The sequence below is a fragment of the Sapajus apella genome, unplaced genomic scaffold (assembly GCF_009761245.1).
Source record: "Sapajus apella isolate SASKATOON/1434 unplaced genomic scaffold, GSC_monkey_1.0 scaffold2, whole genome shotgun sequence".
Taxonomy (NCBI): Eukaryota; Metazoa; Chordata; class Mammalia; order Primates; family Cebidae; genus Sapajus; species Sapajus apella.
Genome location: NW_022436942.1, coordinates 62,953,509 through 62,967,359, shown reverse-complemented (window position 1 = coordinate 62,967,359; position 13,851 = coordinate 62,953,509). Strand labels below are relative to the sequence as shown.

The window sequence follows — 13,851 nt, the reverse complement described above, 5'->3', positions numbered from 1 at the left end:
TTTACCAATAAAGCTAAAAGATGCTCATCCATAGAGCCAAAAGAAGCTATGTGGGGAATCAGAAAAGGATTGGATTTGGAATTGGAAAAACTGGAACTTGAAGTGTAGGCTTGCAACTTCCTAGCAGTGGCACCATGGATGGTCATTTAGAGAGGTATGTCATTTAGTGCCAAAAACATGGAGTTCTGAAGGCACATCAACCTGGGCTTGAATACTGGCTCTGCCACCAAAGCCATTTACCCTCTGACAGTCTTCATGGCCTTACTTTTCACGAGTGGTAGAACTGTGTGATCACAGTGGACCTTCTAATGCATTACTCTACAAAGAATTTATAGAAAAAATGGAATGAAGAAAAGCTTCCATTCATCCAACAAACAGAAAGAATTCAGATCTTTTTTACCAGGTTTTTACCAGGGCTGAGTTGGCCAATGGAGCCAGCATCTCCCTCCTTTGATACACATGAGCAGGGCCCCCCACATGCTGAGGCCCACAGCCCACCCCACCCCTATAGTCTTCTGTTAATGAGCCATGAACAAACCATACACAGAAAGCAGCTTCTTTTTTTCTTCAATTTAATTGAAGTTACTTAGAAAAATAATCAGGCTTGAATGGCTTTTCCTGGAGGAAGGTTCATGAACATTTTTCACGCTTTTGTTGGCAATGTGGAATTCAGCTTTCTTTAACAGTACAGCAAGATACAGGGAGAGTTTTCTACAACAGGCCCTCTACTGCATACAAATATGTAAAAAAAGAAAATCACACTCCACGAAGATGTGAAATTACATGTCCATATGTCATACTGAGCATGCTCATAAGAAAGTAGTATGGGCAGCTCCTTCTGGACCTAACAAAGTGAAGCAGACTGAAATTTGCATGTTTTCAGCCAAGGGTCAAGCAGATTCTGGAAGGCCTTGTTGCCTGTAGGGTTCTAACTGGTTGTGATGGAAAAAGGTTGGAGGAAACGCGGGTAGTGGGAACTCGGGGGAGTGACGCGCTCAGTCCTGCTGACATAGAAGTAGGCAAGGAAGGAAGGGATTTGGTCACTGGGGTTGCACAGAATGGGGCAGCTGAGATGTGTGTGTGTGTGTGTGTGTGTGTGTGTGTGTGTGTGTGTGTGTGTAGGGGAGGACTGACTAGGAAAGCAAGCAGAGTGCCTCTGCTTCTTCTGCCAACACTGTCTCAGCACTGGTCCAGACCCCACCAGTTAACCATTCATGGGACCCGTACACTTTGCTGTGGAGCTTTCTAGTAGCATGGATTAGACCCTTGTGCTTCCATGCCTTCGCCACCAGGAGAACTGGTGCAACTGCAGTTTCCACTGCCCACTGCTCTCCTGTGGCATCCACATCCTGAACAAGCAGGTGGGTGCAGCTCGCCTGGTGCACAGTGGGGAGGAGGAACGTCCCCTCTGAGACACCACAGGTCAGCAGATCACCTTCTTCCCAGACCAGCTGGGGAGGGCAGGGAGCGGGGATCTGGAGGAGCTGCGGGAATCATCTAGAGCTTTCCAACCAACGGGATAAAGCAAGCAGGAATGTCCTTGCAAATACTGCCCTGCCTGTACCTGGTCTTTAAGACACAGCAGCACCTTTGAGAAGCGGCTGGGAGGTGGCATGCCTGCCTGTACTTTTCTCCAACTAAGCATGCAGAGAGAGCAGTTTCAAATAGTCCTCTGTAAAAAACACAAACTTTCATCTTTCAGGCACACTTCACCAGATTTCTTTAACCAAGGACACAGAATACTTTCTACATGTTGCAAAAACAGTTGAATCCATATTTTTTAAAGTTTCAATGCCATTAGAAAAGAAAATGTGAACACCAAGCAAAACATGGGGAGAGAGAGTCCCTCGTTCCAGAAGCCTATTGATGTCATGTCCCCTGAAGGACAATCTTTCTCACTTAAGAGAGAGAAGCCAGATGAAAGAAGGCCATCTGCACATGACAGTGAGCAGACTTGCACAACCGATCAAAGACGGACACAGAAATGCAAAACTATGTGAATTTCCATTTAAAATCCCAAAAAGCACACAGTGAATGATTCCAAACTACGAAACTGAAGAAGCACTCATCTCATCTCAGAGATCATCTGTTCCCACTGAGCACCCTTTTGAGCTTGAGGAGTAGGGAGCCACCCTGGGCTCTATACCCACTTGTCCTCTTTTCTCTTCCTTCTGTCCACACCACCCAAGACTTCCTCCACTCCCTCTGGGAGGGATGGAATCGTAGTCCATGGCAGTATCCAGGATTAGAACCATTGCACTTAAGTAAAAGCTTAATTCATTTAATAAAGTACCTCTGTTGCTATAAACCAGATGGAGACAAGACTGTGGTGCTATTTTGTATTTTTTTTAATGGAAGGGTGTTGGGGTGGCAGTTTTCATCCTTGAAGACCTCAGATATGCTAAATCAACCTAAGCAAAGTATATTCGGTGGAACCCGAACTCTGTGGGGTGATCTGCAAAAGAGAGTATCCTCGTCATGTAAGTTCAGGAAATGCTACAGACTCAAGGATTGTTCTTGGGTATTCACCATGCACAGCACGCATTCAAGGCTCTGAAAAGTCCTGCAGAAAGGAAACTGACTTAACTTTGTTTCTTAAGCATATTTGACCACAAAACCCTAGTCTGTATCACACCAACCCGATGCGCCCTGGAACCTGTGTTCTGTATGTATTAGAAGATGTTGGTTACCTTGTTTCATAATCGGAAGTCCCATTTCTGAGGACAGTGTTCCCTGCCTGGAAATAAGGTCTAGATTCTCAATTCCAGGGACAGCCAAGGTCTGTCACTCTACCTGGTAAAACACATTGCATAAATCTCTATCCATCAAGGGTAGAGTTGCTGTGCCCTTCACAAAGGGGAGAGAGCTCGGAAGAAGGTACACGTTTTATAAATAGCTTCGGCTGCCTTCTCCGGCGCACATCTCACTCATGTTAAATAAAATAATTTCCCCAGTGAGATGTTGCAGCTGCTGCCCACTGAGCTTGCTGTGAGCTTTACAATACAATCTTAATAGTTTCTGTGAATAAATTATTCATTTTTTGTTTGTTTAGAATATCCTCACCCCTTCACTATATACTGCATCAAAAACAAAACAAAAGGCAAAACTTACCCACACCCCATCCCACCCTCCTGTATTATTAAAACTATTATTAATATATACAGTATCTGCTACCAACTCATTCACTAGCTGTAAGAGGGATGTGGCTCAAACTTCAACCAAGAAGCATCGGCAATGGCTGGAAATGAGAAGCGTGTTTAGATGTTAATTAGCAAGGAACAGGAAATGAAAAGTTTCCAGCCTTCCAGAGGAAATGGGGCATGGATTAAGAGCATGGAAGGCTGTCCTTTTTGCTCATGCATGGCAGTTACCGAGGTGTTGATGATCTTTCAGCCTCTGGAGGACGTGAGAGGGTATTTCATGTGCATATGTGTACAAATAGTCCACCTCTGGCCTTCATGAGGGGTAAAAACCATTGCAAATCCCCGAGTGTACGAGTCTCACCTCGGCATTTCACACTTGTATGTGGCAAGCAGTAGAAGACTACACTTCTACACGGGGATGTGGTGCTGGGCTGGATGGAGATGACAGTGGGAGGCACTTGAGGAGTGTTCCCCTTTCCTCACCCAAGGCAGACATTGCTAATCAACCACAGTACCCTTCCACACTGCGCCTGGAGAATCCATTCTGGGGTTTAAAGGCAGACATTACCCATCAATTGGAGCAGGCACATGATAGGAAACATTTTTTAGCATCTTTTCTGTTGGGCAATGAGATTGGAATCACTCACAAAAATAAGTGGCCTGCTCCGAATGTGAGGTTTTCAAATTTGGGCCATAGAAAAATGCAAATTTGTAGGGGTCATGGACCTTCTGGTGTTGCTCATGAATAGTCCAAACGTCATGTCAAGTCCATGAATATCAAGAGTTTGCTAATTGTCAAACTGGATGCTCTGTGTCACGTAAAGCTTTTTGAGGGCCAAGACTCTTGGGTTTGTTCAACACTCTATCTTCAGGGCCTAGTATATAGTAGATGCTTAATAAATACTTGTTGAATATAAAGCAACAGCAACTTTACCTTCACTACAACTGGCACTGCCAGCTTAGAATTCCTGTTAAAAAAGCCTATTCTATCAGATTACTAATTCTGGTGAAAAACTGCTACAATCAACTCTCTCCTTGAGTTAAAAAAAAAAAAAATCACATTTCTTTAGTGCAAGGGACTTTCAGGTCGATTGAAATTGGTTTGGTATAAGTCCCTTGCAAAGACGCCTCTAAGTGCAATAGCAACCTACTTCTTTCTAGCAGAAAATCAAGAACGGTGGCATTCGTACACATGACAATGGCTGTTATCACATGACTCCATGAGAGGTTAGTAAGGAGAACATTCATGCCTCCAAATGAGCTGTAGCAAGCAAAGCAGGAAACAGATTTCTTCTGGAAAGACATTAGAATTTTGCTGCCACAAAAAGAAATAATGAGACCATGTTTAAATAACTATAAATAATATTAATTAGAATTTATGGAATGCACAATTCATGGAATTCACCAGAACACAAGGAAACCTTTGAGACAGTGTTGCAGTATTCACTTCTACAGACAAAGGACGACCCATCTTATTTCCCCTGCCAAGACAGCTGTCCTTCCCTACGAAGGATTTTAAATAATTCTCACTATGCTGCTCGCAGCATCATCCCCAAAGAAATATTAATTTACAAAATAACCCAATATCCATATAATTCTTTTGACAAATAAAAATCTTAAATTAAAAAGCATGATTCTCTCCCTCTCCCCACCCCCTTTACTCCAATTTCAGGTAGCTTGGCACTGAGTAATTGAACATTAAAAAATCGAGTTTGTAGACTTCGTACAGCTGCGTTTGGTGCTCTGAGCTGATGTTCTGGAAGAATTCTGTGGTCATTTCATCAGTAGTTCTCGTAGACTTTGCATAGGTGGGGAACTTCAGGTAGTTGCCCACCCCTGCCAGCTGCAGGACGTAATTAGAATCCTCTTCCAGTGTCTCGTACTTGCCCACGAGGTCATAGTGGATGTGGCAGGGGTGGCAGAGTGAGTAGACGGTTTGCCAGTGTTCGTTGAAGGGCTCCTCCCGCTGGGTGTGTGGGTCGATGAGATAGGCCACGAACTCCTCGAACTTGACATCGTCCCCTTTGCGCAGGGCCTCCTGGGTGGCGTTCTTCCGCTGGCGTTTGATGATCTTGGTGCCGTACCGCTTGTGGAAGGAGATGTTATACTTCTGGGTGAACTTGTTGCGGTAGGCGGACACCAGCCTCTCGAAGGGCTCCCGGACAAACAGGAACTTCATGTAGCTTTTCAAGCGGTGGTTGATTTCTGGGATGCTGTACTGGTTCAGGGTCTTCAGGTTGGCGGAGACGTGTGCTTCATTGGCCGGGATCTCCATGGGGTCGCTGTACTTCCCCCGCCCGGTCAGCACCATCATGAGCCGCTTCCAGTTGGTGCAGGCCACCTTGGGCACATAGCAGTAGATAAGCTCGTGGTCCTCATCCACCACCAAGTGCTTCAGGTCGTTGGGGGTCAGCACCCTCCGCTTTCGGCTTGTGGCGCTGTTGGCTCGGCACGTGTCTGTCACCTGGTCCCGCCGCATCTGGTGTAGGACAGCGGTGTTTGAGAGCTCCAGCTGCAGAGGGGACACAAGAGGAATAAGAACTCAGAACTTGCCTGGAACATTTCCACTTGGCTACAAGTAGATCATAAATCCACCCATTCCAACATGTATCCAGGCTGGGTGCAGTGTCTCATGCCTGTAATCTTAGCACTCCAGGAAACTGAGGCAGGAGGATTGCTTGAGGCCAGAAGTTCAAGACCAGCCTGGGCAACATAGTGAGGCCCCATCTCTAAAAAAAATTTAAAAATTAAGTAGGCATGGTGGTGTACACCTGACATCCCAGCTACTTGGGAGGCTGAAGCAGGAGAATCGCTTCAGCCCCAGAGCTCAAGATTACATTGAGGTATGACTGTGCCATTGTACTCCAGCCTGGGTGACGGAGCGAGACCCTGTCTCCAAACACACACACACAAAACACACAGATCCAGACCTCATGATGTATAAAGTGCTCTGCTCAGCACTGCTAAGAGACATAACCTAAATCACTCACAGTCTAGGAGGCACCAGGGCAGAGAGCTGGCAGCTTCAATAGAGGGGAAAAGGAAGTGCTTGGGAACGTGTGTGTGTTCCTCTGAATTCTAAGAGCAAAAGTTTCTCCCCAAAGGCTAGTCCCTCCCAGTACAAACCAGTGCTCACTGTCCACCTAGACCAGGAAACAGGAGGGCAGTCTGCCCTGCTCTGCCACCGTCTGCATCTCCAGCACCTAGAGACTCAGAGACCTTCACAGATTGGTGGCACATATTGCTGGCTTCCTGCCTTACTTCCACCACTACTCATGAAAGTTCAGTGTGGCCCTTCTTTTATATGTAAATGGATAATATTAATTGTGATTAAAGTTATAGAGAAACTGGGGGCGCAGGGCTATGGAATGGTTACTCTGAGGCTACAGATGAGGTGGTGTCCTCGTTGCCTCCTAGCCCCCGGAACCAAGCCCCCATTCATACACTGGTCTTTTGGGCTTCTTCGTAGCCCAGTGCCAACCTGCTTTTCCAGCCTGATTCCTACTCCTCACTCCTTCATAACTGGAGGGGGCTCCTGAGAAACCAACAATTCACTCTTTGCTTTTTGCCACAAGCATTCCTTGGGCTGGGGCCATCTGGAATTCTCCCCTCTCCATTCCATCTCTGCTGGTACAAACTTGACAATTTTTTTTTCTTCTTTTTTTTTGAGACAGAGTCTCACTCTGTCTCCCAGGCTGGAATGCAGTGGTGCAATCTTGGCTCACTGCAACCTTCACCTTCCAGGTTCAAGCGATTCTCCTGCCTCAGCCTCCCGAGTAGCTGGGATTACAGGCACATGCCACTATGCCTGGATAATTATTGTAGTTTTAGTAGAGACAGGGTTTCACTATGTTGGCCAGGCTGGTCTTGAACTCCTGACTTCAGGTGATCAGCCAGCCTCAGTCTCCCAAAGTGCTGGGATTGCAGGCATGAGCCACTGTGCCTGGCCCCAAGCTTGACAATTCTTCATAGCCCCACACACTCCTCTGCCACACAAGTAGAAGAATCATTCCTGCACTGAACACCCATAATGCTGAGTGTGCTTCAGAGCACACCCTCCAGTCTACGCCATTCTTGGCTCTCTCAACACCTGTGGCCACTTGCTTCACATGGATTCAGAGCCCCAGAGTCACTGCATCCTCCAGGCCAGACTGTGGGTGGCTTAGAGTCCTGAGAATGCAGCTGTATCAGTGAAATCCCCCAATTTTGACCTGGACAGCCAAGTCAATAGAGCCCAAGACTTTAGTGCAACCCAAGAATCTGCCCCTGCTCTTCCAACTTTGAACTTCAGTCTGCACGATTTATGCTAAAAGGTGCACAGGGCCGTTGGGATGGGCCAAAATTAGGGCCACTAACGAGTTTTCTGGGGACCTGAGGGACATGATGGTGGCTACCAGGGAGAAGCCATTGCACACTATGTTAAGCTCCATGTCCATCTCCTCTTATGGTCACTAGGACGAAGGATGGTGATAGTCACCATGACAGAGCAGACAGTATGACTAAGGAGCTACTCTGCATGAGGCACCTTCACAGGTGATTTAAATATATTATGTTTAAACTTCCCAGCAATACGCTGAACTACAAGCCATCACCACTAAAAATTTTTATACTCGAGAGGAAGCAAACAAAGACAGAGTACCAATGCTTGGAAAGGTCTATGTGTGAAGAGTATGGTGATTCTTTAACTGCTTTAGCCTCACAGAAAACTGGTGGAAATCAGGAAAGAGTTGCTAGTATCCCCCGATGTCCATTCCCCTTTGCAATCTAACATCGACACTCTTCCCATCAAGAAGTAGAGACTCTATTTCTTCAGCTCTTTGAAAGAGGCTCCCTGTGACTTGCTCTGATGAGTAGGATGTGGTGGAAGCAGTGATGACCACGTTCTGGAGTCTATTATGAAGATAGGCTCCTGTGGTTCCTACCCTTCACGCTATTGGAATGCTGCCCTGAGACAGTCATGCTATGGAAAGACCTGTCCAGCCTCCTGGAGGATGAAGACTGGGGCACTGCAGACCAGCACCATCCACTGACCACAGTGGTGTGAATGATCCCAGGTGAGACCAGCAGACCTGCCCGATTACCTACACACAGAGCTGTGGCACATGACTTATCAGTGCTGTCTTAAGCCACTAAGTTTTGGGGTGATTTGTTGCCCAGCAATCAATAAGTGAAACAGGTGAGCTGAAACACAGGAGAGCTGAGGGTCCCGGCCAGGATATGATGCTAAGACCCTCAGCCGGATTCCAGAGAAGCAAGGGCACTATATATATTTTAAGTTTCCACTTGGTAAAACCAGGTTGTCCTGGAGTTTCCCCAACTGGAAATAACTGGCAATTTACTGACCGGTTATTCACAGACTCTACAAATTCATCCCCACTAAAAAGGGCAGAGCAACCATCTTTTTTTTTTTTCTTTTTTTTTGGGGAAGGTGTCCTGCTGTGTCGCCCAGGCTGGAGCGCAAGCGTGCAATCTCCACTCACGGCAACCTCCACCTCCTGAGTTCAAGCAATTCTCTGCCTCAGCCTCTCAAGTAGCTGCAATGACAGGCACCTGCCACCAAGCCCAGTTAATTTTTGTATTTTTAGTAGAGATGGGGTTTCACCATCTTAGCCAGGCTGGTCTTGAGCTCCTGATCTTGTGATCCACCTGCCTCGGCCTCTCAAAGCGCTGGGAGCCACTGCACCCGACAGAGCAATGATCTTGTATGCGCAAAGAGGACTGGGCTACTCAGCCAGTTTCCACGTTATCATGACCCAAATATGGGCCTGGACCTTTCTTGGCCTTCGTTGCCTTGCCTGTGCAATGGAGATCCTCACTCCCACACCTTGTTAGGCTGGTGTGAGGACTATGAGGTGTGTACTCCATGGCCTGAACACAGCAGAGAAATCATCAATATCATTTCTTCCTTTCCTTCCTCTCTAGGCTGCCCCTGCCTTGCCTGTAGAAAGAGGTAGATAGATTAGCTGATTGCCAGGGTCTTGGCCACATTTAATGGTGAGTAGAGCCCCATTTCTTCCAGGGTAGCCAGCTGGTGGCCATGCATTCTTTTCTGAGTCCCACAGAGAATCTTCCAGAATGTTCTTCCTTAGTGCCTGGATTCTTGTATTGTTTTGTCTTGCTGAGATTTTGCCACAAAGGCTCAATGTCCAGTGGCCATAGGTACTCCATCAATCCAAATCTCCAGTGATGCTATTTTTTAGTTCTCCAAGTATAAGTGACACTATGAATATTGCCAAGAATTATCAAAAGCAAGCTGCAGAATTTCCTAATTTTCCTCCCTGCACAATATATATCAGGACGATGATGACACTTAACACTGACTGGCTGAGTGCTCATTGTGAGCCAGGTAATGCCCTTCATGCTTCACACTGACAACTTCTTTAATGCCATCAGCAATAACAGAGATTATTAGGATATCCATTTTACAGCTGAGGATCCGTCAGATGCACCAACACATGAATAATCAGATGGAGAACGATATGTGGAGCACTCCTTGTTCATTCCCTTGAGGAGATTCTCCCAACATTTGTAAGCTATGGTGGTCTTGGCATTGATTCTGTCAACCAGGGAACACGTGGAGACAGGCAAAATGACTGCCCATGGCAAGTCCTGTGAGAAGCAGAACTGTGACTCGAGCCAGAGAGTGTGACTCAGATCTATGCTTGTCTCACCACTGTGGCATAAAGTGTCTGCCTTGTGAAATGGAGGTACCACAGAGCAGGAATGTTGCCTTTCCACAGTGGTACCCCCGCTGCTTACAAAAGTTCCAGCCCCACAGGAGATGCTCCATAAGTGATTGTTGAGTGAATGAATGAATGAATGACTTAGTAATCTCTGTAGGAATACTTGATATGTAAACAGGAAGACCCCTCTGTAGTTAAAGAAATTTCCGGGCCAGGCACAGTGGCTCATGCCTGTAATCCCAAGACTTTGGGAGGCCATGGGAGGCGGATCATTTGAGATCAGGAGTTTGAGACCACCCTGGCCAATATGGCGAAACCCGTCTCTACTAAAAATACAAAAATTAACTGGGTGTAGTGGCAGGCGCCTGTAATCCCAGCTACTTGGGAAGCTGAAGCAGGAAAATCACTTGAACTCGGGAGGTGGAGGTTGCAATGAACCAAGATCACGCCACTGTATTCCGGCCTCGTCGACAAAGTGAGACTCTGTCTCAAAAAAATAAAAAATAAAAAACAAACAAACAAAAAAAAGCAATTTCCTAATTGCTCATCAATATCAGAACGTTCTTTCACAGAGCTGTACTGGGACAAATAGTATCCTTCCCAAATTCATGTCCATCCAGAACCGCAGAATGTGATTCGATATGGAAATAGGGTTTTTGCAGATGCAATGAGTTAAGATGAGATTGTACTGGATGAGGGTGGGCCCTAACCCAGTGGGTGGTATCCTTATAAGAAGAGAAAGCAGAGACACAGAGGCATGCAGGGAGAATGCCGCATGAGGACAGAGCTGGAGACTGGAATGATGTGTCTCCAAGTCAAGAAATGCCAAGGGCTGCTGGCCACCACCAGAAGCTGGGAAGAGGCGAGGAACGATCCATTCCTCAGGAGCCTTCAGAGAGAGCATGGCCCTGCCAACAGCTTGATTTCAGACTTCTGGCTTCCAGGACCATGAAAGAATACATTTCTTCAGTTTTAAGCCACTCAGTTTGTGGTAATTTGTTATGATGGCCTTGGGAACCTAACAGAGGAGGTCCATTATTCAACTGATAATTTTGAGCAAGTTGGTACTAAATTATAAGTTTAAAGAGAGGATAACAGTATACAAGAGAATATGTATTAGGGCACTTGTAGAGTGAGGATGAGATCTGCAATGAGAAGATCTGGGCTTGATCTTGGGCAAGAGCCTTAACCTTCTGAGTCTCAGTTCCTTTATTTGCAACATGGAGATAGTACCACCGACCCCGCAGGTGTGGTGACTGCCACAAATAAGGTACATTTCAGCGTTCAGTAAATAAGATCAAGTCTAGTACAGATTTGGACAAGGTATGGCACAAAGTAGGTGGTTAATATGTAGGCATTCTTTTATGAAAGAAGAAAAGAAAATCTGAAAAAGAACTCCTAGCTAGGAATCTCAAAGAAACTTCACCAGCTCTGTTATGTTAATTTTGCTGCAGGTCAGCCCTAGGTCATTGGATTGAATTAATATTTATTTTGAATAGGAAAACTCTGACCTTTGCAATTCGTGACTCCTTAGCTGATATATTCATCACCCTAAGAGAGGCATTCATGGGCCTCTTGGGCTATTAAGCAATGCCATTAAACAAAACAAAAACTGTGCTAGAGGAAATGAAAGGGCTAGGAAGGAAATGGGACCCATCAGTTCTGCCATTTGAATCGCTAAGGACAATTTTGAAGGCAATAAGTTACAAAAATGAGCAGAGAAATACAGGGATCTCCCCTGGCTACCCTCCCAAGCTCTTTTCAGTTGGAGACAATTTTCTGGCCAGCCACCTGAATCCCCAAGGAGGTAGGAAGCCATTTAATACTGCATTCAGGACCACAAAGGCAGGAAAATGGAAATGACACCAGCATATCATCTTACATCCAATTGCAGAGGCAGAAAATAACTCAGCGGGACTTTAAAACGTGGTATTGGAGGTTTCTTTCTCCACCATTTCCTTCTTCTCCACAGCAGTTTAAGGGACAAATGGTGCACCTGCCACAAGGCACACACAGTTTCCCCTCAGGAAGACTCTGTGGTGACTCATGCCTTCAATCCCAGCACTTTGGGAGACCGAGGAGGGTGCATCACCTGAGGTCAGGAGTTCGAGACCAGCCTGGCCAACATGGCAAAACACCGTTTCTACTAAAAATACAAAAATTAGTCGGGCATGGTGGCGGGCATCTGTAATCCCAGCTACTGGGGAGGCTGAGGCAGGGGAATCTCTTGAACCCAGGAGGCAGAGGTTGCAGTGAGCCAAGATTGCACCATTGCACTCCAGCCTGGGTGACAGAACGAGACTCTGTCTCAAAAACAAACAAAACAGTGTGCACAAATATAAAACTAGGTGCACAACTACAAGTCCAAAATAAACACAAACATTCAAATCACATTAATATGAGGGGTAATGTTGGTTTACTGGAACTAAAGCCCTGCCTGAAACCACGCAGATGCTCGCTGACTGCTGTGGGACAGGGTGTTTGAAGCAGAGTTTTCCTCTTCTGTGCTGCATGAGGACTTGGTTTCTTTACCAATTTCTCATTCCTAGTTACTATGAAACCCAAAACACTGTAATCTCATTTGACCTTTACTTGGTAAAAGCTCATCATGCATATATTTCCCTTTTCTGCTAATTTCCAATTAGTCCAAGACAATAAAAATGGAGTTACATGGAACCACCAAGAACATCAATGAACACAGGCACCATGACTTCATATGGCAGAACCAGGTTATCTGAAACAGACCTGATGATCCAGAAATGGACAATCATGTTTCAGAAGATTTATCACCCAAATAAAAACACACCATTAATAAAATTCTTCTCTGGAACTCTAGACCCCTGAGGGTTCTATCTGTGGACTTCTTGAACCTTGATTTATGAAACCTGAATTAAGGAAAGCCCTGGACAGGCCAGAAGGAAGAGAGGAATTCTTTGCCATAATGTCAAAATGGGGCAGGAAAGACTTCTGATGACAGCTGGGGTGTTCCAGATATGTCCACATTTATTCAGAGGATGGATGGCTTGTTAGAGATTGTGATCAGGAAAACAGTGATTTCTAATGTTACAAAATGTAAACCTGGTCATGTCACGTCCATCCTCCCCCTGTCTCCACCAGGGCTCAGAAGAGCTTTTGTAACTGTCATAAACCCTCAGCAATTAACACGTTCCCTGAGCACAGTTTCAGAACTACCCATGGGACCAACAGCTCTGGGGCCATCAGGAAGGCAAGAGAGTGAAGAAAACTCGCTCATTAATGAAGAAAAACCTGTTCCCTCATCAGCAAGAGAACGCCCATCTTTTCCCACCAAGTTTTATCAGTTTTACAAAGAAAGGATTTGTTGATCTGACAATTATCTGAGCTGTGAGACCACTGTCTTTGTTCTTAAATCCCTTTCTCTCCCCTCCTCTTTTTTTCTTTCTCAAAAGGGTTTGAAGAGACCATAACAAAGGACATATGTGGAGTATGAAATTAAAATAGAAAAAACCCCAAATATACTATGAGGGCTGGGATTTAGAATCTCAATTGGTTGCGGGCTTCCTAGCTGCAGGGACAAAAGCAGAAATAGGATTAAATCTCTTTGCTCTCGTTATCAGAAAAGAGAAACGTTCCAGTTGTTTGGAGAGGAACATGCACAAGATTTCAAGGGACTCAGAAAATTCAGTGCAGGAGGGAGATTCTTGGATTCAGTTTGTCTGTGTTGGGGTATTTAGAGGGTTGCTTTCTTCAGCTGACTGAATAATGCCACAATTCACTTCCACCTAAGGCCAACAGAAAGCTTCAGTGTGTATGGAACACTTTCACACACACTGTCCCATTTAAGGAGTCCGTTGGGACTCTTCCAGAGACTGCAGAGCCTACTAAAAGAAAGTTTATATTTAGCCGACCAGTCCCTACTCCAACCATGCATCATTCTCTCCTGGGCTGGCTACCCCTGAGTACTAATCACACTTCATGCCAGTGGTTCTCAAACTTTAGCATACATGAACATGACCTGAGGGGCTTGTTAGAACACAGCTTGCTGG

The 13,851-nt window shown here is 45.7% G+C and overlaps 1 protein-coding gene across 2 annotated transcripts in view; it reads right to left on the bottom strand.

Moving 5' to 3' along the window:
- Positions 1 to 559: 559 nt before the first annotated feature.
- Positions 560 to 13,851, bottom strand: part of CHST11 (carbohydrate sulfotransferase 11) — a 312,538-nt gene continuing 299,246 nt past the window's right edge. The window contains exon 3 of one of the 2 annotated variants that reach the window (XM_032285695.1): positions 560 to 5,655. In XM_032285695.1, coding sequence (XP_032141586.1) covers positions 4,801 to 5,655 — 855 coding nt within the window. In that variant the 3' untranslated portion in view covers positions 560 to 4,800. The remainder of the gene's footprint in view (positions 5,656 to 13,851) is intronic. The other variant, XM_032285687.1, reaches the window with a different exon arrangement.